The sequence below is a fragment of the Oxyura jamaicensis genome, chromosome 2, assembly GCF_011077185.1.
Source record: "Oxyura jamaicensis isolate SHBP4307 breed ruddy duck chromosome 2, BPBGC_Ojam_1.0, whole genome shotgun sequence".
Lineage (NCBI taxonomy): Eukaryota > Metazoa > Chordata > Aves > Anseriformes > Anatidae > Oxyura > Oxyura jamaicensis.
In genome coordinates this window covers 96,115,039-96,140,722 of record NC_048894.1, presented here as the reverse complement: position 1 = coordinate 96,140,722, position 25,684 = coordinate 96,115,039, and the positions used below count along the sequence as shown (strand labels likewise).

The 25,684-nt window shown below is 42.3% G+C and overlaps 1 protein-coding gene across 1 annotated transcript; it reads left to right on the top strand.

The window, feature by feature from the left end:
• The first annotated feature begins 920 nt into the window (after positions 1–920).
• Positions 921–25,429, top strand: GLIPR2 (GLI pathogenesis related 2). Its single transcript, XM_035318797.1, has 5 exons — positions 921–1,158; positions 12,430–12,538; positions 14,635–14,738; positions 23,012–23,089; positions 24,201–25,429. Exons 1-5 carry the CDS (start codon positions 1,146–1,148, stop codon positions 24,359–24,361), a joined length of 465 nt encoding a protein of 154 aa, XP_035174688.1. The 5' UTR covers positions 921–1,145; the 3' UTR covers positions 24,362–25,429.
• The last annotated feature ends 255 nt before the right edge of the window (positions 25,430–25,684 follow it).

The window sequence follows — 25,684 nt, the reverse complement described above, 5'->3', positions numbered from 1 at the left end:
CTCAGCATGTGCTGCAGAATCACCAGTGAAGCAATATGCAGAGGGATATGGTGGTGAAGGGACATTGTCTTCCTCATCTGCTCCTGCTATTTTTTAATTTGGAAATAAAAATAAACATTTTAATCCCCCCCCCCCTTTTTTTTAAAAAAAAAAAAAAAAAAAAAACTCAAATTTTTGAAAGGTATTGTAAAGAAAAAAAATAATAAAAAAAAGGAAGTATTGACCTCAGATGTTTTTTTTTTTTTTTTGTGATGAAGAAAAGAAGGAAGTAGGAAGCACACAACTGACTTATTACTAGGAGAGATGCAACACTTCTGAATTAATAATAACAATAATAAAAGTATCATCTCCACACCTAGCAGTTGAAATGATAGTTAATATTTGTCAGATTAGCGTGAGATGTTTAGATGTAATATGAAGGCATCAGTGGTACAGTCTGTAGTGTGCTTGCACAGATGAAATAAGGCATACGAACATCAGACTCTTTTCACAGAAATAAATAAGCCACCATCACGATTCCTGTTCTCCCTGAAGAATCCTGTGCTGCTTCTTACCAATATCTTGTACAGGTTGTTTTAGCAGCGCAGAGAACATTTTCATAGCCATAAAATGTAGTTAAACTCCCGTGTCACTTGCCTATTTTAACTTTACATGCAATAACTTAGTAAAACTTTAACGAGTAATTAGCTGTATGAATTAACCCTGTGGGTTATGCCCGTTGTGCCAGCATAATTATTTGTCAGCAGATCATTATTTTTTTTCCACAGCATACTCTTATCAGGAAATGCTCACTATTACTAAACCAAATTGGTATGTGAAACCATATGCTGTTTCTAAGCTGCATGGTTACTGTGGAGGCTACGCAGCTCCTGACCCTAAACAGAATCTTTTTAAGAAAAAAAATAAAAAAAAAGCAAGCAGTGTCCCTGTTCCTTATAAGGCAGGGGCAGGCTTCCCCGAGCACTGTGAGAGGGGCGGTAACGGTTATTTCAGTGGAGCTCCTCCAGCAGAAGTCGCAGCAGAGTGGAGAAGTTGCATTGAAATTGCAAGCCCTTCATCCCCGGCGCTGAGTAGAGAAACTCCATCAAGAGAGGAGACATCAGGTGAAATAAATTAAAAAAAAAATACAACACAGCAACTTGATCATGGGAAAATCAGGTGAGCAAATGCTTCTGTGCAGTTGGCTGCATGTTCTTACAATGGCAGGGCTCGGTTTTGTGCTCCGAAAGCCTTCCCGAAGCGTTAGTGGCTTTTCTCAGAGCAGGCTGCTTTCATTTGTGCGTGTTGCAGGCTGGGAGGAGCATTCTCTATGACACAGTGAAATGGGACCGTTACATTAGAAAAGTGAGGGGAAAAAAAAAGAAAAAGCACCCCTCCAAAACCTGTGAAATGTAGAGGTTGTATTGTAAGCCTGATAGCATTAATAATGCTTTGTGTATAGCTGCCTGACAAAACTTCCTGTGCTGCAGACAGTCCGCAGACTTGCTGGCTTGGAGAGGGAAGCTTTTTTATTGCCCTTTCTTTCAGGAGGATTCTGATTTAAGCTCTGGTTACACTTTAACCAAGTATAGGCTGGCTGGGCTCAAAAGTTCTTCCCCAGCTGTGCAGATTTTTGTGAAAATTTCTTGTTTCTGCTGGCTGTTGGTTGCATTATCGCCTGCTCGTTGTTGTCTGTGGGCCTGGGTCCTACGTTCTGTGTTGGAGAAAACCCCCCTTAAGCTGCCTTAGAAGCTGGAGACCTTAAAAAGAGAGAGCTCACGCCCCAGGGCTTGGTCCGCCCGCGTCCCATTAGAGGCGTGAGCAGTTCCCCTCGAACAGAGATGTGCCTAGAGCCTGGAAATCTGTGCTGATCCTTTGAAACTGCTACCAGACTGGACAGTTTATTCTTGTTCTTGTGGTTAGGATGTTATTTCTGTAACTAATCAGAGCCTGGTGGCATGTTATCTACCCGTCCTTTCATAAAGAGCACGTGTGGGACATGCTCGGTAGAATCCACTTAAAAAATCTCAGTAAATTCACTTAAAATCACAGGGAAACTTGGGGAAAGTCTATGCCAGGGTAACACTTTGATGGGCCCCAGCATGGGTGTGCAGAGGTTTCTTTCTTTTTCCTTTTTAAAGGTCAGCAGCCATATGAAGTCCGAGCTCTCTGAAAATGCGGCTGCTGCAGGGCTTGCTCGTACTGCCCGGCATGCGGCAACACTCTGACAGCCAGCCCAGGCTTAGCACCACATAGCTGCCAGGGTGTGGGCTTGGCCCCATGGCCTGCAGTCTGTGTGTTTTCAAGTGGGTTAGGATTAGTGAAATTACCTTACAACCCTTTAAATAACTGTAGTCGCTCAGAAGTGCCACGTTCAGAAGTTCCTTGCTAGTGGCACGAAAGGTACAAGTGCCAGATAAGCCTAGCATCTCTGTGCTACATAGCAAAGCTGATTGGGCAAAGGCAGTAGAGGCTTCCATGCACCCCTCACAACATCAAACAGATTTAAATCTCTTAATTTTAATGCTCTGTCTCTGCAAATTGCTAATACAGTTTTAAGGTAATTGCATTCTTTAGCTATTAGCCCTGCACACCAGCTCTTTGTTTCAAAATAGGAGCAAAAGCAGACCAGAAAGTCCTTTCACGGAGGCTTGGGTATTGTTTCCTTCTCTGAGAAGTTATACAAATAGAGCTTGAGATCTAAATACATCTAAAATTTCTTTCTTACTTGTGCCATGCTTTTCAAATCCATGACAAGCTGGGTCTGGGTTGCTGCCTTTGAACAGTATGAGGTATTTTTTGGATGGACCACAATCAGAGGTCCTGTCCTGACAATTGGTTCATTGACTAAATCTGCCCTTTTCACCGCCCTGAAGTCTCTGAATTCCTGTCTGAGATAGTTTGGTGTTGTTTGCCTTTGAATGGGTGAGAGCAGCTATTTGGAAGAGTACAGCTTCCTCTGTGTTTTGGGTAAAACACTGCATGTTCCAGCCCTGGTACTACTGAGGACACACAGCAGGCTTAGGAGACATGGGCAGGTTTCTCTGTACTGGGATGTGTGGAAACGTAACAGGTCGGGAGCGGTCTGACCTCTTGGTGACACCCAGAGAGTGCATGTTCCTCTCCTGGATCAGAAAGACCATGGCAGAGATTACCTGCAGGCATAAATTTAGTGAATAATTCATGATTTGTGAATTAGAGCACCCCTAATTCACATAAACTGGGGGCTCTCTATTTTGGAATAAACGTCTTCAGAGCAGTCTCTTTATCTTCGGTGAATTTATCTTGAGGTCTAAGTGTCCCCAGGCAGATAAATCCCGCTGCTTCTAATCTCAGTTCCTTGCAGGAATTTTGATAAAAGCTCCCCAATAATGTGTTGTTACTCCTGAAGGGGTGCTCTTTCTAAGTATTACAGCCAGATTACAGACGTAGCAGTGCTTTTGCTTCACTTAATAAGCCTGAGTGCTGGAAGACATCAGCACCTCTGACTCAGCTTCCTTGGAAGCTGCAGGCTGCTAAAACCAAGTGCGTACTGAAACTCCCCCATCAGACTCAGAAAAAATGCCTCCCATGGAGACAACTTTTGCAAACACTGAAGCAAAACATGGGGACCCCCCTCTGTCCTCCCACTGGTCTTCTCTTTTTACGCAGCTTTTGGGCTAGCAGGTGGTGCAGGCTCCCCTCCTGTGAGATCTCAACCCCCTCCCAAAAAATATCGGTGAGTGTTTTCAGCAGGAAATGAGCCGAGGGTGAGCTGGCTGCTCTTTTTGTTGGCGTGCTGCTACGAGCCTCGTCACGGCACAGCTCTGACCCCCGTGCAGCTGCGTGCGGAGGCCGGGGTCCCGGGGCAGCCATCGCCCCGGAGGGGTTATCCACAGCAGCAGCTGCCAGGAAGGCAGCTGGCGGCCAGAGCCGCTCCTCCGCACTGGGATGGCTGGGGAGGTGGCAGAGAGAGGCTGCGGAAAGTCTCATTTCTTCCATTTCCCTTCCAGGGAAGGGATCTCTCCCCCTTCGCCCTCTGAAATCCCAGCAGAGGTGATGGGGAGGGAATCAAGTGCTCTTTGACTCCTGGCTGCTGGGTGCAGGACACTCAGACAAAGAGAAGAATGGGCTCAGTAAATATTGGGTATCCTTTTCACAGTGTTTGGTTTCCTTATTCTCTTTCCTTCCCCCCCTCCTGCCACTGCAAATGTGGGTGGGTCTCCAGAGAGGTGGCTGGGAGTTACCCACTGCGCTGCGCGTTGAGTCAGTGAAAAAATAAGCAAGGGCCACGAAGGGGTTCCAATAACAAGGAGAGAGATATGAATCAAGCTCAGTGCAGTTTTTCCTTGTTGCCATTAGGCTTCCCGAGAAGCATGTGCTGCTTTTTAGCTTTGAAGATGCATCTTTGGAGCAGGGTTAAAAAAAACAAAACAAAAAAAAAAAGGACGTTTGGTTGATTTGAAGGGAGATCTTGCACTCAGCATCTCGGGAAGAGACAGCTGTGGCAGCTCTCAACAAAAGCTCATGTATGCTAGAGAAACGACCTGTTTGCTTTTTGAGAAATGTGATACTCGCAGACTGACAAAATGACAACATTTTGTGTTGGCTGGTTTTGCGGGACCCATGGGGATAGAGGAAATGAATGCCTAAACTGCAAGTAACCAGGCATGCACGTTGGGTAACGCTGGGGCATTTGCAGAACTTGTGATTAATGCAAGTTGCTGGCAGTTTCTTTCTGCACCAGAGCTGAATTGGAGGAGTAGTAGGAAAAGGGGCCTTCAAAAATCAAGCTGATTCGATTTAAATATCCATACTTCCCCAGTTTTTGTGTGTAGACGATGCTACCTACTCAGTTCAAGTTAGGTGAATTGGAAATAGAGGAAAATCTGCCAGGAAGGCATCAGGCTTTAGCAAACAGTATTCAGGGCCTAATTTTTATAATCATAGTCTAGGCAGAGGAGAAGGCCGACCGCTGGCCAGTGGTGCAGCAGCCATCCCTTGTAAGAGTGGTTACTCCTGTTCGCTGCTAGATTAGTCGCCTTAGCTCCTGGTGTTCAAGGCAGATAAGCACCAAAACAAGCATGAAGTGGCTCACAAGGGATGAGACAAAGTGGGGTGGTCTGTATTAACAAAGACACCTGCCAAGGTTTCCCATGCCATGCTGCTGCACATCAAAAAGCACCAACCCTCCTTCCTGGATCCCTCAAGAAATCATTCTCAAAAAATAACTAAGCATGGAGAAAACTTTTATTGCTGAAAATCGGTGAAAACATTCAACATAAGACCTATTTTTTTAAACAGTACAACTGTTAGTTTCTATCTTGTTTGAATGTGAATTTGTCTTGGTTGCTGCCCTGTGTACAGGAACCAAAAACAAGAAAAATGAGTCTCTTGATTGTAACTGCTGAGTCGTTCATTGCGTATCTCCACAGGCCAGCAGAATATTTCAGATAGCTCTTTTGGTAAAGGCCATTCTGTTCTCCAAACGATTAGCTGAAGCATATCAACGTTATGTTTTACAGGGAGATATAAGTTAAATTCTGGCCAGTCTTTGAAAGTCTGGACAGAAACTGTGTCTGAGTCAGGCTGTGCAGCCCTGTGAGGAGGAGGAGGCAAGGCCGAGCCTGTGGCCGATAATTCTCATTCAGAACTGGCCCATGTGCAAGCAGGCATCTTTTGGAGGTCTCCAAGGAGGAGACCCCACAGCCCCTCTGGGCAGCCTGTGCCAGTGGTCTGTCACCCACACAATGAAAATGTGTTTCTTGGTGTTCAGACCTCCACAGTTTGTTTACAACTTCTATATCTCAGCTGTATGAGGACATATGACCATGGGGGGGTATCATCTCTCAAACTGCTCTCATGTAGCACGTTCAAATGAGTTAGGGGCTTAAGAGTGCTGTTAATTGCTGAGGAGCTGGGTCTCATGCTGCAGTCATGCAGACCCAGTGGCTGGAGCTCAGATTAGGTAGTAGCGAAGCCTGATTTCTGGTATTGCTCACTAGTGAATACAATCGCACCTTATTTCTTCAGAAAGTACAGTAATTACTCTCAATATATAAGATGTCAGGGAGGGAAGAAGAGAAGAAATGAATAAGATGGCTAATTTCTCCTCCTGCATAGTGCAGTCAGTATGTTGCTTTGGTTTTAAAGCCATATGTACCCTAGGAATTATGTCAAATTAGATTTAAGAATATAAGGCCTTATTAATGAGAGGTTCTCATCCTTTTTAAAGGGGTTAGCAGTTTACTCACTATCAAAGGTTGTGCATGTGTGTCATGATTACAATATTAGTGGTCCTCTGTAGCAAAAATAATGGTAATATGGTAAAAAGAATGCTTTCTGGTCATCTCTCACATGCAAATCCAACACTGGCTTCTCTAGATCTGATGAGCAGTCACTTCCAGCATTAGGCATGATGACCACTCCATGATCACAACTACTTGGTTGTTGAAAGGCTTGCTGGTCTTGTTATTTGGGAGGGGAGAGGGGCTCCAAGCAAAGCACTTTTCCTTCTGCACCACTTACTCCCCCCCTCAGAAAATGAAAGAGAGAGCTTTGTTTTGTCGGTGTTCAAGACTGATTAGCTTCTTTCCTTTTTTTTTTTTTTTTTTTTTTTTTTTTAATATCTCAGAAGGCTCCACTGCTTCCCTGCGCTGTGCAGTTTCCCGTTTACCAGGTGTTCCTTTTTAATCAACAGAGTCAATTGCCTAACAGTTTATAAAAGGCCTTAAGTGAGGAAGTAATCAACACTGTCTATGATGGCGAGAATAGGATTTGCAATCAAACAGTGACACGACTAATGTCATTGAAACATTATTACAGCAGTGGCTTCATATTCTCAGGCAATATGCCTCAAATTGGGAATGGGGGAGAGGGGGAACAATGTGTTACATCACATGGCACAGGTAATGAAAGGTTATTAAGCTGCCTGTTTGCTGTGGAGGAAACCTGGTTAATAACATGAGTGGGGAGTGTGTACACCAATTCAATTTACTCAAGCATCTTACTGTTGTCCTGAAGCTCATCCCAGTGATAGGCAGGGGTGTAGCAAAATTTAAGACATAACTGAGTGCTGAAGGACATCGGAGAATCTTCTCCCTGAAGGGGGATCTCCTGAACTGAGGGGAAAGATATTTTAAGCAGACTGATTAAACACAAGAAGGTTCCAGGAAACTACTCTCATTCAAACTTGTGTCTAATTATAAACCACAATTTCTTGCAAGCCCTTAAGCAATATATTCTCTGCTAACTTGAAATAGGATAATCTGGGTTGGAAGGGAAAAAGGCTACCAACAACTATGGCATCCTTCATGAAGGCCCATTGTATGGGATGGAGGTGTTGCTTCTTCATTGTATTCTTGGTTCAAAGGTGTAAAAGAAGACAAAGAAACCCCACCCAAGGTTGTAATGTTTTCTGAATATAGTATCATTTTATCTTTCCTTCCCTTCAAAATGTATATATGACTTCATTTCCTCTGTGTTTCCAAGCAATCAGCCAGTTTTGTTAGAGTACAGGGGAGCTTAGCACAGAAGGAGGTCAGGTTTTGTGGTTGGAAGTGACACATGAATTGGCATGTCAGATCCATGCTCCCAGATGACATATTTAGGAATAGCTTTAAGGACCAGTCTGTGAAAACACTTTTATCCCAGCTGGAGAGCAAGAAGGCACAGTCAAACACATGGAGTAAGACATGAAATATTTGGTCTTTGTGGCTTTGCAGAGGTGAACCAGCATAAAGCCACCATGGAGCGTTTGTGTCCTCAAATCAAAGCACAGAGTCAAAATGCAACAGAGGTGCAACTGCCTTCATTTAACCTTTCTCATTGTAATTAAATAGCCATCATTTCTCCATTGAGAAGCAGTGTGCTTGTTGTGTGAAAGACTCAGCTATGGCTAGTTTCTAGAGAATGATCTCAAGTGAGGACAAAAAATGCTGATAATAAATATACCAGGTCTCTTAGGTCTAGGTGAGCATGTGGTCATTGGCTGGGGTAGTTCTTACTTAAGAATTTTGTTTTTTTTTGTTTCCAATCAGTTAATATACTTTGAGAAGTTTGTCAAAATAGAGGCATCCTTACATATCTGAGAGGGTAATAAAGGAATTCTTCATATAAATACTTTGCAGTTCCTAAAGCTTCTAAGAGATTTCCTCACAAAGCTCTTGGGCATATTAAAAACTGTGTTTGCACCATCTTTCCATGCTCCATTTCTTCTGTCAGAGTAGAGCACCTCTGTACAGTCAACAGAGACTGAAGAGATTTCTTTCTTAAAGATGAGCTATACTTGCTCTGAAAACAGTTACATTTTATGTGTTTTCCGTCCACTTTGAATTTGTGTGCACTCCATGTATCTGACACTTGGCTTCTTTCTGCCAGGGTCATTAATGTTCCTCCCTGTGCTCTGGGCAGGAAGGAGTGTTGAAATAATGTGCAGTATCCTGGGTAATATGAGTCACATCACCAAAGTTGTTGGTATCAGTTTCTTTGCGTTTACCTCTTCCCAAAAGAGTTCATTGAAACGTGTTTTGCATCTGCCTTCAGAAATGTGGCTCCAGAGGTTACATGACTGCCCTTCTGTTTAGTTATTTCAGGGCAAAACCGAAAGGTGAGGTCACTATCTTCCTTTACCTGCAGTGCACACACAGAGTGAAAAGGTGAGGTCTATGTCATGGCTCAAAGATGAACTGAGACAGACATTTGGTACACTTCTGGGGAGGATTCTACAGAAGGTCCATTTCTTGTTGACTCTGTTATGTGTTAATTAGCTGAAGGAAAAAAATAAAAACTTAGTATCTATGCAAAGAACAAAATTACCAGTGAAGATTAACCCATAAAAAAGAGGTCTGAGAGTGCTGAGAAGACAACAATACTTCTAGAAATTGACACCATGCTCTTTCTCGAATCACTGTGGTAAATACTTAGCCATTAAAAACATGTGCCTTTTTTACTACTCAAGTATATGCTTGGCATATGCTGTGGGCCCTGAACTGTGACATAAGGGCTACCCACAGCATATCTATTGTGTAGGTGCTGGGTGGAGCGGTTTTGTGTTTGTATTTTGTGAAATATTTTACTGTTAACTTTTCCCCACGTCACCTTGCCAGACCAGTGGAGTAGGTCCAGCTGATGGCTGCAGAGGTGATACAGAGCAGCCAGTATCACGGAGGATGTGTTCAGATAACTTGCTTCTGTTCTGGTGGCCAAACGAAGGGGAGAGCAGAGCAGGAGAAGACAAGGTTAAGAGAAGAGGCAGGAAGGATTCAGGCACGAAGAGCACTTCACCTGATAGAGGTTGAGTAGGTTGGCACTGCTTGGAGGAAGGAAAAGAATGGTGAAATATAATACTCAGGGAAATAAATCAGATGGGAAAAGTCAACCTCGATGCCTCTGCATACTTTTTCAAACAAAGTTGATCAAAGAACCTGAAAGTCCAAAAAGCCTGCAAGGTGTGCTATACTACAAGGTGGTCTATACTACATCATAGCGTGTAAATTCATTGTCATGTGCTCTCATATCGTAGGCAATGCTCCAGGGGAATCTAAAACAGAGGTAAATATTTGAATTAGAGAAAGAAACAACTGTAGCTAATTGCTTTAATTGTTTTATCTATTAAGCCGTGTAATGATTCATGTCCAAAAGCAACTTCCTGGCAGTAGGAAATATTTTTTTCTAGCAGCTTAAGCAGCCTATGTGAAGGGGAAAAAAATACTTCTCCAGAGCTGTTTGGGAAGCTCTTTGCATTTGGGTGGGAGCCTGAAAACTCCTGTTAACTCTCACTTTTAATATCTGGCTTCTCAGTGTATGGAACATTGATTAAAATGGAAAAACTTAGCATGTCTTCCAGAACAAATCTGAAATGTATTTGGCAGTTGGGCGTCCCTCTCCACGCTTTGGAGAGCAGAGGAGAGGCAGTGGAGAGAGGGAGGTGGTTAGCACATGAGCTTGAGTCACTGTAGATAAGTGTTTATATAGCAGCCACCTTTGGGGAAGGGAAGAGACCTCTAGGCACCTTAGAGTGGCGTCTGCCATGGCTGGAAGAAACTGTGTTTTTTCCCTGTCTTGTTGGTCTTTGTAGATCAAAATGTTAGCACAGAGGTGGACTGTGCAATGTCTGTTAGTGGGTGGACTGACAGTTGAAAAAGGCTGCATTTCAATTGATTTCAAGCTTTTCTTTTTTTTTTCTTTCCCTAGAGTTTGAAAATTTTATTGTAATCAAATACAAATCACGTGAATAAAAACATTCACACTTGCAAGTCAGATCGTGTTTATCTGCTGTTTCATGCTGAGCAGATGAGAAATTAAGGCTAGGCGATACCAGTCACAAACTCTAAGATGGTTTTGTTCAGAAAAAAAAAGGCAGACAGGATGCAATTGTGATGCATGGGATGCAACTTCAAATGCTCTGCATTTCAAATTCTCTGATTTGCGGGTTATCTTAAAATGTCCCTGCCAGAAGGACGGACCCCTGCATCAGTGAAGTTAAGTCAACTGTAGGCTTGCTTTCCCCAGTAACCCGTGGCAGATACATTAGAAATAGGCCATGATGCAGCAGATGAGAGGTTTAAGATCCTGGCTCAATAGCATCAGCAAGCTGTGAGCAGTGGCAATGAGGATGATGGAAGAGTTTTGTTAGCAAAGGGTGTGTGGGTGCTTACACATTGAAGTGGGGGCGTCTGTTTTATTCGAGGGTATGCAATTTGTGACACAAAAGTGAAGGCAGACCTAAGAGGAGGAATGTGGTGGGCAGACCCCATCTCACTCAACAATATTCCTATTGCTGAATTCTCAGCTGTCTTATGCCAACATTTTTTTTTCAAAAAAAAAATCTAGCCTGAAAGCATGTTGATGGAGAATATATTAGGTCTATGCCCACAGCACCACTTTGATCCAGAGAAATGGACAAACTCAACTCCATATTCTGTTCAAAAGTTAAGAGGTACTGAGTGAAACTGTAAGGGCTTTCAACATGTATTTGGACATTGAGATTACCTTAGGTCACCATATTATCTTAAAGCCGTTTTTAAAATGAGGGAGAGCTCTGGCAACAGCTAAAAGCGTGAGTGTGGGCTGGGTAATTACCTTAGAAAAGCATTGCAAGAGCAGTATATGCACACTGACAGCTACACTGTGGGAGAGTGCATCACTACAAACAAGAGAACAGAGTACATGCTAATAAAGGAGGGGATGAGTTGTTATAGTTCTTAAATCATGCAATGAGGGAAACTTGAGAAATCTGAGGTTAATAACAGGAACGACTTTCTAGTCATGAGATTTTTTGGGCTTTGAAAATATCTTACAAGGAAAATGATGGGAGTCCTTCTAATTAGGACTTATAATTATGATTATTAAGATTTATAGAATTATAAAGCTGATATTAAATATGTAAGAAATTATGTCACAAATTGCATTGATAAATGTAGAAACCGAGAGTAAAAATTGAGTAAATACTAAAATATATGTCTTGGCCTGTCCGGAAGCTTCAGCAGTACAGAAAAGTGAAAAAATGCTTCTCTATCTGTCCCGATACTCTACTTCAGGTTCAAAATCTCTCTTGATACAGGAAATTCCACCGGGTGACCAATTAGGGAAGATTATTAGATTATTTTTTTTCCTGAAACTCGAGAAAAATTCAGGAAGGCAGAAATCAAAACAAAAAAGAGAGAACGTTGCCATCAAAGTGAATCACATCTGGTTTGCCACTTAGTTAGCACTTGTCCTCTGCCTTGTGCTGCTGAAATTCCCAAGTTTACCAATGGTACGAAAATGAGTTTTTTTTCCTTTTTTTTTTTTTAAAAAAAAAGCTTTGTAATAAATTCGGGATTCAGATATTTACCAAATGCACTGTAGTACAGGGGATTAAAAAAAAAAAAAAAAAAAGTAAAATCCTCCCTAGCAGTCATTTCCTTTGTTACCACCTGCTATTTGTGACAATTATTCATCCTGAGCCAAACACAGGTGCATCTGAAGTGTCCTGTGAATTTGTGCTATATAGTGTCTACAAAGAATTCTGTGTGTTTCAGAGCTTTTGCATAATTCTACACATTTTAATATCTCCATTTTCTTTTGGGAGTGTCTTGACTGATACAAAAAATTCTTGCATACAGAGATAATAATTTGCATGTTTACTGCATCTCCTCAAAGGATCTAATCCTTGCTTACTTTGATTTCTTTGCAATGGCCATGCGGTGCATAGAGATCTTGAAATGAGAGTCTGTCAAACTAACTTTAAATCACCTTCCTGCTGAGGAACCTTTAGTGTATCTGTACCATCCCACTGGGAGTGTCTCTTAGAGTTCCTGGACAGAAGGCATTAATGGTTCATTTCATCCTACTCGTAGGTAATGAGGGTGGCATGCTTCTGTTTTTCAGTCCAGCCTTCTCCAGCATCTTAGTCTACAGGGTATGTTTTTCTGTCTTCACTGATGTCTGTATTTGACAGACCTTTCCGATTTTTTGATGTGATTTCAGCTTCCAAACAATTTGCTGAAGAGGTCTTGAAAGCACACAATGACTACAGGAAGAAACATGGAGTCCCCCCATTAAAACTCTGCAAGAAGTTAAACAGAGGAGCCCAACAGTGAGTTCAGTCCTTTCTTTTCTTTATTGAGATTTCTGCCACATTTACTGGCTAGGCTTGCCTGTGCATACTGCAGAAATACTTGCCTTTTGACATGCTGATATTCGTTGAAGGCTTGCTGGGTGGGAAGTGAAGGACCCAACTCTTTTTGTCTCCCTACCTGAATCTTTTCTTCCCTTCCTTTTCTGTCACATAACACCAACTAGTCACACGGGCACTTCTTTGGCCACAAGTGTGTAAATCTTCTTTGCAACCTCTTCGAGAAATGGGCTGCATCTATCTACACTCGTGTGTCTCCTTTGCAGAGGGAAGTTGCCTAAAACATGCTTCACCTCCATCTCTGTCAGATAATGCACTGTCATCTGCAAAAGAACTTATGCTGCTGCTGAAATAGTGGAGAAAAGGCCTTTCATGGTAGGAACTGATGACTGGTCTAAGATCAGTGAAATCAAAGAGAAGTAATTTCTGATCAAATTGTCCGTCTTCCTTCCACAAAAGCAAAATCAGTATAATATTTTTCCCTAGTCTGTCAGGAGGAACACACCTCTTCTCCGGTGCTGAAGACTACAGTTAACATAGAGTGGATCCAACTTCCTACTGTCTGATTTAAGCCTTCCTTGGAGACATTTTAGTCCATTATTGCTTTTCCTCTTTGCTGTAGATTTGAAAACCAGATTATTTCCTTTCCCTTTACAGCAACTTTTTTCAAAGTAGTTTTCACGGAATCACAGAATGGTTGAGGTTGGAAGGGACCTCTGGAGGTCACCTCGTCACCTTCAATTTATTTTTTAAGCTGAGGAATAGATCTTTACAATACAAAGGAAATACTTGAAGGGGAAAATAATGACTAAACTATTCAGAATATAAATGTCTTCACATAATAGCTAAAGATTGGTCACTTTGATCCCTACAAACGTGGCATATCATCTCCCATTAGGCTTTCTACCCTAACTCTGCAGAGTTCTCCATGGTGGCTGGCCAGGAGCCAGAGAAGCTGTAGTGTTTCCAGAACCCAATTTATTGTCTCAGCATGGTGCCACACACTGTCGTGCAGATGCTTCAGTCCCCTCATGCCCAGACCAGAAATCCCTACCAGGTGATATGCTGTAGTGCGCACCATGTACGTGGCTCGTTGATGTGCCCTCGGGCAGCAATCAAAATCTAATTCTGTCCTTTTTTTCCAGTTTTTGAGACACCACGATAACTAGATGCAGTATTTCTGGAATGCCAGTGATGCATCTGCATACCTTTGTAATCTTCTGAGTGTTTCTTCCTGTTCTTCAGAGGTTTGTTTTGTTCCCGTTTGACGTGGTGCCTCACAATGAGGAAGAGATTTCATTGACTTGTCAGCCACACTTCTTGTCTCTTCAAACTTTTACTGATGGTTTGAATGAATCAATTTTTATGAATAGTTCAGATTATTTCTGCCAAATAGGCATTGCTCCACATTTATCTCTAAGTGTGCCGCTGCCCTTCCTGGGTATTTTTAGGTCCTTCTTGAATTCCTCACAATCCTCTCCAGTCTCAGCTGACTTTCCTCACTGTGGCGAGCAGCAGTGAGAAACCTTTGTTTGTTGGCTGCCTGTAACTTACTTAGAAGTATTAAAAGTATGTTTGGAAACTGGTGAAACTGGTTGGTGGCAAGAACCAGATTTTTTGTTGTTGTTGTGAATAGCAAGCATGAAATATCAGAAATCTCATATTTGTCAAGACAGATTGTGCATAATCTTAAATTCAAGGAAGAGCCTCACCTTTTCTTTTGGATATGTCTTGTATCTTTGTTGGTAAGTATCTGGTCTATCTCTGGTTAATTTGCTCAGTTTCTCTGCTTGTGTTGAAAATGGCCTATTTTCTACAATTTTCAGTCCCAAGAAATGAGGCAGGCTAAATAAATTGACTATTGGATCCCCGTTTTAGGATGACTGAGTCACCCTCAGCAGGTGTCTGTTTATCTCTGACAGTAATGAAGCATAGGGTGATGATTTCAGACACAAATCTCGTGCTTCCAACTGCTTGATCTAGAGTGTATTAATCACCCTTTCTCTCGAAACAACTTGGCTGTGGTCTGTGACATGATATGTGGATTCCTTTGCTAGGTATGCAGAAGAGCTGGCCACCACGAGGGTCCTCAAACACAGCTCCGAGTCTGCTAATGGAAAATGCGGAGAAAACTTGGCATGGGCATCCTACGATCAACCAGGTAAACTTTCTTCTCTGTCTGTCTCGCAGACACTACATCAATGGCCTGTTTTGTGTACTCTGGGCTCCGGGCACGAATGAGGTGGATGCCATGGCTGGTAGCAAGGGCACCCCCATTTCCTCTGCTCTGAAAAAGCAGCCACCGCAGCCCAGCCCACGCTGCATGGGGACAGGATGCTGGTGTGCAGTCACCTGCGTGAGCAAGAAACACATGTAGGCACCGAAGGGGTAATGAACTCTGGTAGTGCTCTATGTGCCTTTGGAGGTAGGGCTTGGTGGCTTGGCTGCTCTGTTTGTCCCAGACGTGGCGTTACTTGGACTGCTAGTTCTCTGTCCCTGGCAGGAGAGAGGGAAGCTCTCAGTGCCCTGTCTTCACCTTTATCCTTAGTTTGCCCTAGCCTAAGAAAGGGCTGACCACAGGCCAGCTGTGGTGAGGAAGATGGAAATGTGGCAATGGCATACAACACAGCAGTTCCTGTTCGTGGAGGCAAAAAGGCAAGGGGAAGCCAAAGAGGGAGAGGCAAGTGTATCGGGCAGCAACATCTGGTCTCTTCTGCTCTGTCAGTAAACAGGCTCTGAACCTTTTTCCCTGCCTTTGTTTCTGCAGACAAAGTGCTCCATGCATTTTCTGATCATAAACATTAACACACAATTGACAGCTTTTGGTTTGGGTGCCCTAGGAGCTGAATTTTGGCTGTGCTGGCAGCCTGCGTTGAGCACTTAGAGCTACGTTCAGCAGGCTCTTCCCTCTTTCCTCCTCCAGCATGCAGGGTTAATGTCCCTGCCTGTGGAGAGAGCAGGTGGTGTGTATTAAAAGTCACCACTTGCCTTCTTTATTCCCATCCGCCCTTGGAATTCCCAGCACAGTCTAGAGGAGATGGAAGCTCATTTCTGCAGAATGTAGGTCCCATTTTAAGGGCCTGGAAATTTTAGCAACTGAGTTTTAGACCCAAGTTCCTGGGTCCAAAAGTTCCAAAAAAAGGAATCGCTAGGTTCCTTTGCAAGTGCCAGCTCTAGCCCCTGGTGGATATGTTTTCATGTTGAAAAAAGAAAAGCGGGGTGGAAAAATACAATTGGATCTACTAACATTTGGCATTCTGTCCAGTGCGAGAGTCTGAGGCAAGACTTCAGAATAGCATGGGAAAACACAGATGTATGGCAAAATTTGCACAGTGCCTATGACTCACTGGCTGAGCTTACTTCTTCCTTCTTGTTTGCGTTAATGGCCTGTGCTCCTTCCCCCAAGGTTAAAGAAACAGGATTCTCTTTCAGAGAGCTGGAAACAAAATACACGAATCCTTCCATAAATTTTATAATGCCAGTCATTTTCTGGATCGCATTTGTTTTCTATGCACTGTTTCCATGCATAACTTGCCAATTTTGAACAAGTTTATTGCTATTTGTTATCCATGGGGTTGAGTGCCTTGCTCAGAAAATGAAGCTACATCCTCTTTTGTTCTGTTCTACATTTCCTATGTAGCAGGATCATTCAGAGTATCAGAATGAGAAAACTAGTTCTTCAAAGAAAGTTGTTCCCCTGGCTGGGCTTAGTCTTCATCTCTGTGGAGCTGGTTCATTCTTCCTCTTTTTCTCATATAGTTCCCTTTGGAAAGTTAATTTGTAGCCTGCTCAATGAGGCTGAAATCTGTATTAGGCATCTATTCAAGGGCTTAACAAAGGGAGTCTGTCTTCCAGTTTCCTTCCCAGATAAAGCAAAACTCAATAAACCTCCAGCATACTGTGCATTGTCTTTTAAAAAAGCAATCCTATTGTATATTTTGACTCTTAAGGAGTTCTGTAATAATGCCAGAAGATGTATATCCTGTTTCAGAAAAGACTTAAGCTTTACGTTATAAGGGCACTCTAGGCTGACCCTCTCCTGGCACAAGAATCTCTGACATTGTATTCAGGATTTTGGAGTTACATAGCCTAAAGCTGTAGCTGGAAATATGTTTATCCCTGTAATCCAAGAAATAGTTGACAGCTGTTTCCTCCCTCCAAGTCCTGCAGGAACTGCTCCGTGGCAGGCTTCTCTTTGTCTACGTTCGAGTAAGTGAGCTGTCATCTGCCACTGACGCGAGAGACCACAGCCTGCCTCGGCAGCTGCGGGGTGTCAGGCTTCTTAGCATGCCTCGCGCCATTGCTCGCCTACCGGCAGGCGCTCAATGATTAAATTCTGGTTGGGACGATCGGTGTCATGAAGAGTGTGACATGCTGCCCCTGAAAACACTACGGCTGATGGGAGAAATTAACAGGCTTGGGTGATATCATGCAGTGATGGGAGGAACCCGGGTTTGGGGACAGATTTGGTCTAGTGTGCAGGTACCTTCTCTGCACCAGCCCTGAAGGCACATGCTCTGACTCAGAAATGTTTCCGAGCACACCTTGAGGCACCTGTGGCTCTCTATTGCTCCCCAACACCACGCTTATGCAGTACTGCTAATAAACAGACCCTCATGAGGAATTCTGGGAGTAGAGGATTACTCCCTAAAACTATCCAGTATATAGATTCCCATCTAGATAGATATTTTATTTCTGAGGGAAACTTAAACCCACCTCTCCTGCTTTCCACTCAGACTGGTGGAAGGGAGATTGTTGTAATAAAACCTAGAAAAATGATAAAAGAAAGATATGAGGTTTGGGGTACCCGGTTTTTAAATAGATCTTGAATGTGACCTGTATGCTGTAATTTTATTAGAATGTTTTTAACAACTTACTCTGTGAGTTGTCTTGAAGATTTAAGGTTTCTTTGGTATAACAAGAGACAGTGAGGCTGGCCTCAGAGCAATTAAATGTTAGTGGAGCCGAACACAGCTGTTGGGCTGTCACAGCCTTTTGCCTTAATTCCAACCAGTAGTGAGGATGAGAGTGTGTTCCCAGGTGTTGCACACAGACACACATACACGGCATGCACCTATATATGCAGGTGGCCACACGGACCCACACAGATAGGTGCAGTCAGATTCACATGTACAGCACCAGTAGCCTCATCCTGTTCCCCCTTCTGGCTGATCACCATGAAGGCCCACTATTGGAATATGTATATAAATTATATGCATATAAAATAGATATTCCAAGAATGGATTGTTTAAAATATATATAGTAAAAGAATATATTTTTGGTAACATAGAATATTTGATATATATATTCCAGTAATGGAAATCAACCTCCCACTTGTGTCCCTGCAGCAGCTGGGCTCAGACACCCAGTCTGCCCAGTAAGTGCCCCTGCATCCCAGTCTCCCCACTCGCTGGTACCCAGACGTACAAACCCCTGAGGCTGCAGTGCCCCTCCAGCAGCTGGCACAGCCCATCTTGCCCGTGCACCCACAGCTCCCCAGAGTCCCCTTGTCCCCAGCATGCTCCTGCAGGGACTCCTCCACGGAGACGTGGCTTCCAGGCCACCTCAACTACACACCAGTTAGTCTAGTGCTAGTGCTTGTTCTTGCACATCTGCTGCCGCACTTGTTCCAGTTGCTGACACCACGGACACATGGACCCCTCTGCCCTAGGTCTTTTACCACTCGTTGGCACCTGGACCCGCATACACGTGCACACAGAATATAACTCCTCACCTAGGAAAACACATATAAATGAAATTTAATAAGACAGTGAGACAGCTTGCACTGATCATGTGCAGGGCATGGCCAGGCAAGAAAGCTGACCAGCAGCCTGTTTGCATGGAATGGCCTCTCTTTCTCTCTCCCTCCTTCTGTGGGAGGTACCAGCAGCAGAACTTACACCAGAACTGCCAGTCCTGTGTGCTTCCAACCATCCGGGGCAGCCTGGGGAGCAGTCAGAGTGGCCATACTACTGGCTCTTAGCTTGGGTAAATGCTAAATAAACACAACTATGCTTATGCTGTACCTAGTATTGATCAGAACCATAGCTGGGTACTAATTCAAGGATCTTTGCACCAAACTTTGTACAATGTAGCTGTGCCCAGAGAGTCATGGTACCAACAAAACCCATCAGAGGGAGGCTCAGCCTGTTCCAAAATGAGCAGCTGGTAAGTCTATCTGAGCAGGTCATCAGTTGGCTGTCATTAGGAGAAGGGTGGGGCTGAACCACGTTTCCATTGAAAAAGTGTTGAAACTGTAAATGTGGTTTAACAACGATGAAAACAGGAAGGATATTTAAAGAAAGAGTGATATACTCATTGGTTCTGCAAGTGGAGCTACAGAAGAGAAGCTGCAGCGCTGACTGTAGGACAGAACTAGATGTTTTTGATAGAATTAAACTTCTGACATTTCTGCTATAATCTGCAGTGATGGGTGGGAGTGTGATTTTTTTTTTTTTTTTTCCTTCTTGAAACGCATTTCAAAAAATCATCAGCCCATGTTGTGGTTGGTGGAGAAATGGGAGTTGTTTTCAATGAAACATTCAAATGCAACGTCAATCAATGGGCACAGAATATATCTGCATCACGTATCTTGTAATAACTTGAAATGGAAATACTGGGGTCAGTTCTCCAAACCAGCATGTCTGAGGATGCAAGTTGCTACCAAAGAGGCTAGGCTGAGTGCTCTTCTCACTTGTTCTCTTTCTGTTCATTTCCCCCAACTGGGCTCCTGGCAGTTTTCCCATAGTGACCTCTGTATCAGCTGTCATTTTCAAAGCTGGTTTATTGCTTACTGCTCCCCAGGGGACAAAAAAAATCAGAAGAACAGTACATTTAATCACTAGGTACCTGCTCATCTTCTCATATGGTAGGAACTTTCACATAGGATCCCCACATCTCCTGCAGCATCTGACAAATACCGTCCATCCCCTTCACTTCTGAGCCACGTCTTCAGCTTGATTTCAGGGCAGAGTCTTTCACACATTGCTTAGTCCTTTGGTCACCCTCCCTCTTGCCGGGAACAAGTCAGTCTTTAATTTCTCACAGCCTCAGAAGCAATGACTCTTTAATTCAAGGATGACAGCAATACTGTACAACGATAACCTGATCCTTCGCTTTTAAACAGAGCACAGCTATCAGCTTCTAGACTTTCACTGTCTGCCTGCAATAAGTTAGATGCAAGCTTAAGTCCTAAGGCTGGGAATTAACAGATCATAAGTTGTCTTTCATAACTGTGCTCATTGTCTTTCATGTGCAGGACTGGGGTGTTCTTACCTGATGTCACTGCCATCTTCCTTGAATTAAGGCATTACCAGATTTTCATATTATGATATTCTTTATGTTAAAACAAACAGATATAAATAAATAAATAAATAATGAAGAGGCGCTACCTCAGAACTTCATGTGTCTTGCAACCTTTCCATTATGCTGAGTTTCAGTTCTTGTCACGTGGAGCCTAGATACGCTTCTTAGATCTACAGTAGACAGAGTGGGGTTGACTTTCTCTTGATCTACTCTTTTTGCTGTGTCACACTGATATATTAATGGGTGGAGTGAAGTGCTGATAGCAGTGGAAATGCAGGACTACATCTGTAAAAAATCATTTATGTCGTGTAGTTCCTTAAGCACTTGCACATACAAAGTACATATGCTTTATAGGGTCTGATATGTCCGCTGTCACACTCTGTGCTTCTGTTTCACCCAGCTGGCCACAAACACGTCTACATTCTTCATAGCTGTGAAGTCTGGTGTGGGACAGGATGATTGTTTGGTTTTTATCCTGTGTGTTATTTATTTTCCCCTTGAATTGCACATTGATGGGTCTTTGCAAGTTTTTCAGCCTTCATTCTAGCTTTAGTGTGAGTAACAGATGAACAGATGTTTTATTTGCATTAGAGACTTCAGCCATAAAACAGGTCTACAGGACTTGTTGTTTGGTGCAGGGAGAACGGGGAAAGTAGGAAGGAACCTCTTATTATTTCCAAAACATTTACTTTGGGAATCAAGAGAGGTTTTGCTATATTTTTATGTAAAAAATGGTAAATAGACTTAGTAAGAGTCTTACTAAGACTCTTACCGTTCCTAACAATCTGTGTGGTATGGGTAAGTTCAAAGTACTTTCACAAACCTTTCAGAGATGGCAGTTCATTCAATATTTTCTTTTCAGTGACAGCTCTGACAGCCAGACTGCCAGGTTAACGACGCCATCAGTTTAGCAGATTGCACTCATAAGCATCTGAAGTCTAAAGAGGGTAACAACTCAATGTCTGACTTCTAGAACAGTGCAAGCGTAAGACTTTTTTTGCTGCAAAATAGCAGAAAATGAGTCATTGTGGTTCTGCAGCCAGTAGTCCACCAGGGACCAGCATTCTTCACGGCAGTAGTCTTAACATCTTTGGCAGTTACAAGATGAATTGGTTTGTGTCATACTTCCTGGAATGCTAAGCAGAAATTTCATTATTGATGTAGCTCAAGGAAAAACCTGTCCCTTCTTACCCCCTCCATGTTCGACACAAGAATTTCCTAAGAAGCAGTAATGGAAAAGAAGTAACGTCTGACCTTTGAGTGCACAGCATCTGCAATTTCTGCTCTGAGCTTCTGCCCTCTGTGCTGTCAGTTTGACCAGATTCATTGCAGATTATCAGAATCTGCTCTTGTCCATCAGATTCCATAATTATTCAGCACAAAACAAGGGAGGATTGTTTCTTGAGCAAATGTCACAGTTAGAGACCTATAGACATGTAGTGCTATGCCAGTGACCATAGCTGTGATCCCTAAATAATTGTGGTCGGTGAATGCCTCTGAGGAGATGAGCTAGTGCTGGACGTAAGGATTTCCATGCAGTACTAGCTCCTAGATACGTATATTTAATGTGTCTGACTGTAGTACCCTGAGTTAGAGCACCTCAAAGAGGAAATCCCCCATGGCTCAAGTGCTGAGTAAACCCATTAAGAATGAATGTATTTAGAAATCTGAGGTGTCAAATGCTGATGAAAACACAGAAAACTAAGGGATGTGAAGAGGGTCATTTTTCTTTGGTTTGCTTGGAGCTCTAAGGGCTTGGAGCTCTTCAAACACCTGGACCCACAGGTCAGAGGCCTCCCTCTTTTGCTCAGAGAACCTGGCAAGGCTCACTGAAGTCTTTTCAAATGTGTCCCAAGAGGGAGTATCTGCTGAAATGGTATGCAGAAACCTAATGACAAGAGCACTCATCCCAGACGGGGGAGATGTGCCTTCACTACTTGCTAGGCTTAAAGTTACAGGCAGCTGTGGGCAGAAAAAAAAATATGAATGTGTTAAAAACTCAATGTGCTAAATTGCCAGACAGTTAAACATTTTGTTAAGGGCTAAATGGATTTCTTAACCCCCTAGATCCAAATGCTGTGTCACATTGGTCTCTGTTGTCTGAAGGTTTTTCTAATTTTGACCCTGCAAAGTTTTAACTGTAGCCAAGAATGGACATATGGCCCTGTTTACTGAGCAGCTGGTGGTAGTATAGAGCTCTTCATTCTTTTCTCTTCCTTCTTCCTTCCATGAGGATGATCATGGGGCTGGAGCACCTCTCCTGTGAAGACGGGCTGAGGGAGTTGGGGTTGTTCAGTCTGGAGAAGAGAAGGCTCCGGGGAGACCTTATTGCAGCCTTCCAGTGCCTAAAGGGCGCCTGCAGGAAAGCTGGGGAGGGACTCTGTGTCAGGGAGTGTAGGAATAGGACAAGGAGGAATGGCTTTAAAGTAAAAAAGGGCAGATTTATATCATCTACAAAGAAGAAATTTTTTAATATGGGGATGCTGAGGCTGTGTAACAGGTTACCCAGAGGAACCATGGATGCCCCACCCCTGAAAATATTCAAGGCCAGGTTGGGACTTTGAGCAACCTGGTCTAGTGGGAGGTGTCCCTGCCAATGGCAGGGGGTTGGAACTGGGTGGTCTTTAAGCTCCCTTCCAGCCCAAACCATCCTGCGATTCATCAGCTCCATCCTACCTGAGGAGCACTCACTGCAGAGACCTCCCTGGAGTGGGATGAGCTCTTTGTGCAACTTGCCTGAGCTTTGAGCCAGACTGCGCTGGCCACGCAGTCCCTAGCACTTCAGTGCAGAAACTGATGGACTATGTTTGTATCAAGAAGCTGGGAAGAACTCAAGTTACTTGTGGCAGGAGATGGTTCACAAAAAACATCAGACGAATTAGTAACCGCACAGCAACAGCTGGTGCAGAACAATAAATACGTGGTAAGTAACATGTGCCACCATGTTACCTACATTTCAAAAACTCTGCTTCAGTAAAAGACGTTTTCTTCATGTTTCTAGAAGTTGTGCCTTCAGTTGCACAGTTCTCGCCAGCTATTAACAGAAGATCTTGCTGGTCACGCTGTGAGTGAGCTACTTTCTTGTGTTTATGTGACCTGTCATGATTCCACATGTCTTTTGTGTTTCAGGGAAGGATGTGGCTGACAGATGGTACAGTGAAATAAAAAATTACAGCTTTCAAAACCCAGGTTTTTCTTCAGGGACAGGTAAGTTCAGGCTGAGCACTTTCCCTTCAAAAGCAAAGCTTTTATTTTAAGAAATTGGCTGCTCTGCTTGTTTTGATATTTTTCAAAAATCTACCTTATTCTTAGGAAAAAAAATACAAAATAATATTAGATTTTCCGATTTTCCCCCAGTTTTTATGTTAGAAACTGACAGAAGGGTAAATGAAAACTTGTGAGAAATAAGGAAGTAAGCAAAATCTTTCCTTTTTTTTTTTTTTTTTTTTTTTTTAATATATTGTATTTTTCTCTCCAACTTCAAATTCTTGAAAGGCAACTTATTTTTAAGGCAAATTAATTTGTAAATGCCACTGAATTGGAATCATATAGAAGTCTTACTAATTGTACTGTGCTGTTGATTACATTGACACGTCTTCTACCAAGCTGCATCACTGCAATCACAGAGATTACTTCAGCTACAATTTGGAGATTTGGAATTTTGGAGATGGCCACGGGTCATTGACTGCATATTGACAATCCAGTGTTCCATGAACATAGGAACATCATTCCTTGAATTAAGCAAGAGATATGCCCAAGCTTGTCTGAGATGAAGAAAATCTTGGTTTTCTCCCATGGTACTCGTCCATGCATAGGGGGAATGACTGATAACACAGCTTGGGGGTGGCTATTAGAGTGAGGCACAAGAAGCCACAATAAACAGTACTAGTTTCAACAGTTACACATGCAGGCAGGATGAGGGACAATGAGGTGGTAGACCTGCTGTTCATACTGCAGGAAGTAAAGACCGTGATGTCTTTGTGGAGTTTTATGTCAGATATTCATCAAAATTTGTCTTTCATGATTCTCTTGCTAGGTATTCTTAGTTGGGAATAGGATATGGAACTGGGAATACTAGGGTGGAACCAGATGAAAGCAGGCTTTTTCAAGACAAAATGCTACATGTAGAGGTTTTATTATTATTATTTTTATTTTGTTTTGTTTTGTTTTGTTTTGTTTTCACACCTTCAGTTTTCTCTCCTGTTAGAGAAAAAAACAGTTTTGTATGTCTCTTTCTCCCCACCCCCCTCCACACGTTTAATTGAATAGTATAGATTTAGCACCTAAAATGTCTTCATGTATTTCTCTCTTTCTTCAGGCCACTTCACAGCAATGGTTTGGAAGAACACAAAAAAGATGGGAGTCGGAAAAGCATCTGCTAGTGATGGTTCTACATTTGTGGTAGCTAGGTATGATCCAGCTGGAAATGTAGTAAATCCAGGCTACTATGAAGAAAATGTCCTTCCTCCAAGAAAATAACTTTAAAAAAATAAAAAATAAAAAAGGTAGTGTTATTGTTTAGCGGCAGATGAACCAAGGTTTGGACTTGACAGTGTTTGAAATGAAGTACAATTCAATGACATTTCCTGTCTGATACTGCTGTTCACTTCTCATTACAGAGGAAGCAATTACATGTTGCTTGAGTCAATCTACACATTAGGTCCCTGTTGTTTCTGAGGGGGCTGCAGTTTATCTGAGGATGAAGTGTATGCAGTATTTCTGAAGGGTAACAGTTTATAAGTTTTTTGTCCTTTTTCTCTCTTTTTTTTTATTTTTTAATATTTTGCATGAACTCTGTGTCAGCATGTGAGTAAGCACATGTTGGATGTCTTTTTCTTAACAAGCAAATTTGTAGCTTTGTGTAAACTGAAGATACCAGCTTGTTGTTATATCATGTATTTCAAGTTTTCCAGTATTCATTAATAACTGTAAATTCTTTGCTCTCTCTGTACCTCCTGCTACTGTCAGCTCTCTGCACATGAGATGGAACATATGCAAAGCCTCCCATATGAAAAGTACATGTATAAAACGTAGGGCAATTCAGACCTGTATGTTTTCATTAAAAGGATCTCAGAGAACACTAAAATACTGCTGGCCAAATTGTATCCATCAAGCAAGCTATAACTAATGCATGACCAGAAAGCTACTAGAAACGTTTAAATCCTAGCTTTATATTTTAGGTGCTAATATTTAAAATTTGTTTCAGATGAAGTATATTTCAAGCTCAAACCCATCCTACAGTTTACAGTATGTACATTGTCTTATAATCAAATTGTTTACTTCCCTTACAGAAAAGCAAGGTAGTGCCTTTTTTCTTAGATGCATGAAATAAGTTTCTTTTGGAGAGCATCTTGGGTTTTATTTCTCAGTAACTTATTTTTATTTCCTAGGGAATATCTTCTGCAGGTATCATACTGTACAGACAATAACATTCCCAAATCATAATTAAGAAACATTTGCTCTTAGTTCATATCATTCAATAATAGCAGAAATATGTCATGCTGGATAGATGCCTTGAAAAAAAATAAAAATAATAATAATAATTAAAAAAAGGCATATTTAATTTCTTTAAAAGAAAGCAAACAAAGATTCCAAGGACACATTTATTTTTTTCTTAAAAAATGTGGATTGGACACTTTGGCCAGATTCATATGTTCTGCTTTAATTTGGGGTTTTCTTTTCTATCTAAATGTTTTGTTTGACTTCTGCTGAGATTCTGTGTGACAGAATTTGGTTCATGAAGAATGCCATTGCAGAAATAATTTTTGTTTACACAGTTGTAATAAACTGCACTGTTACGGC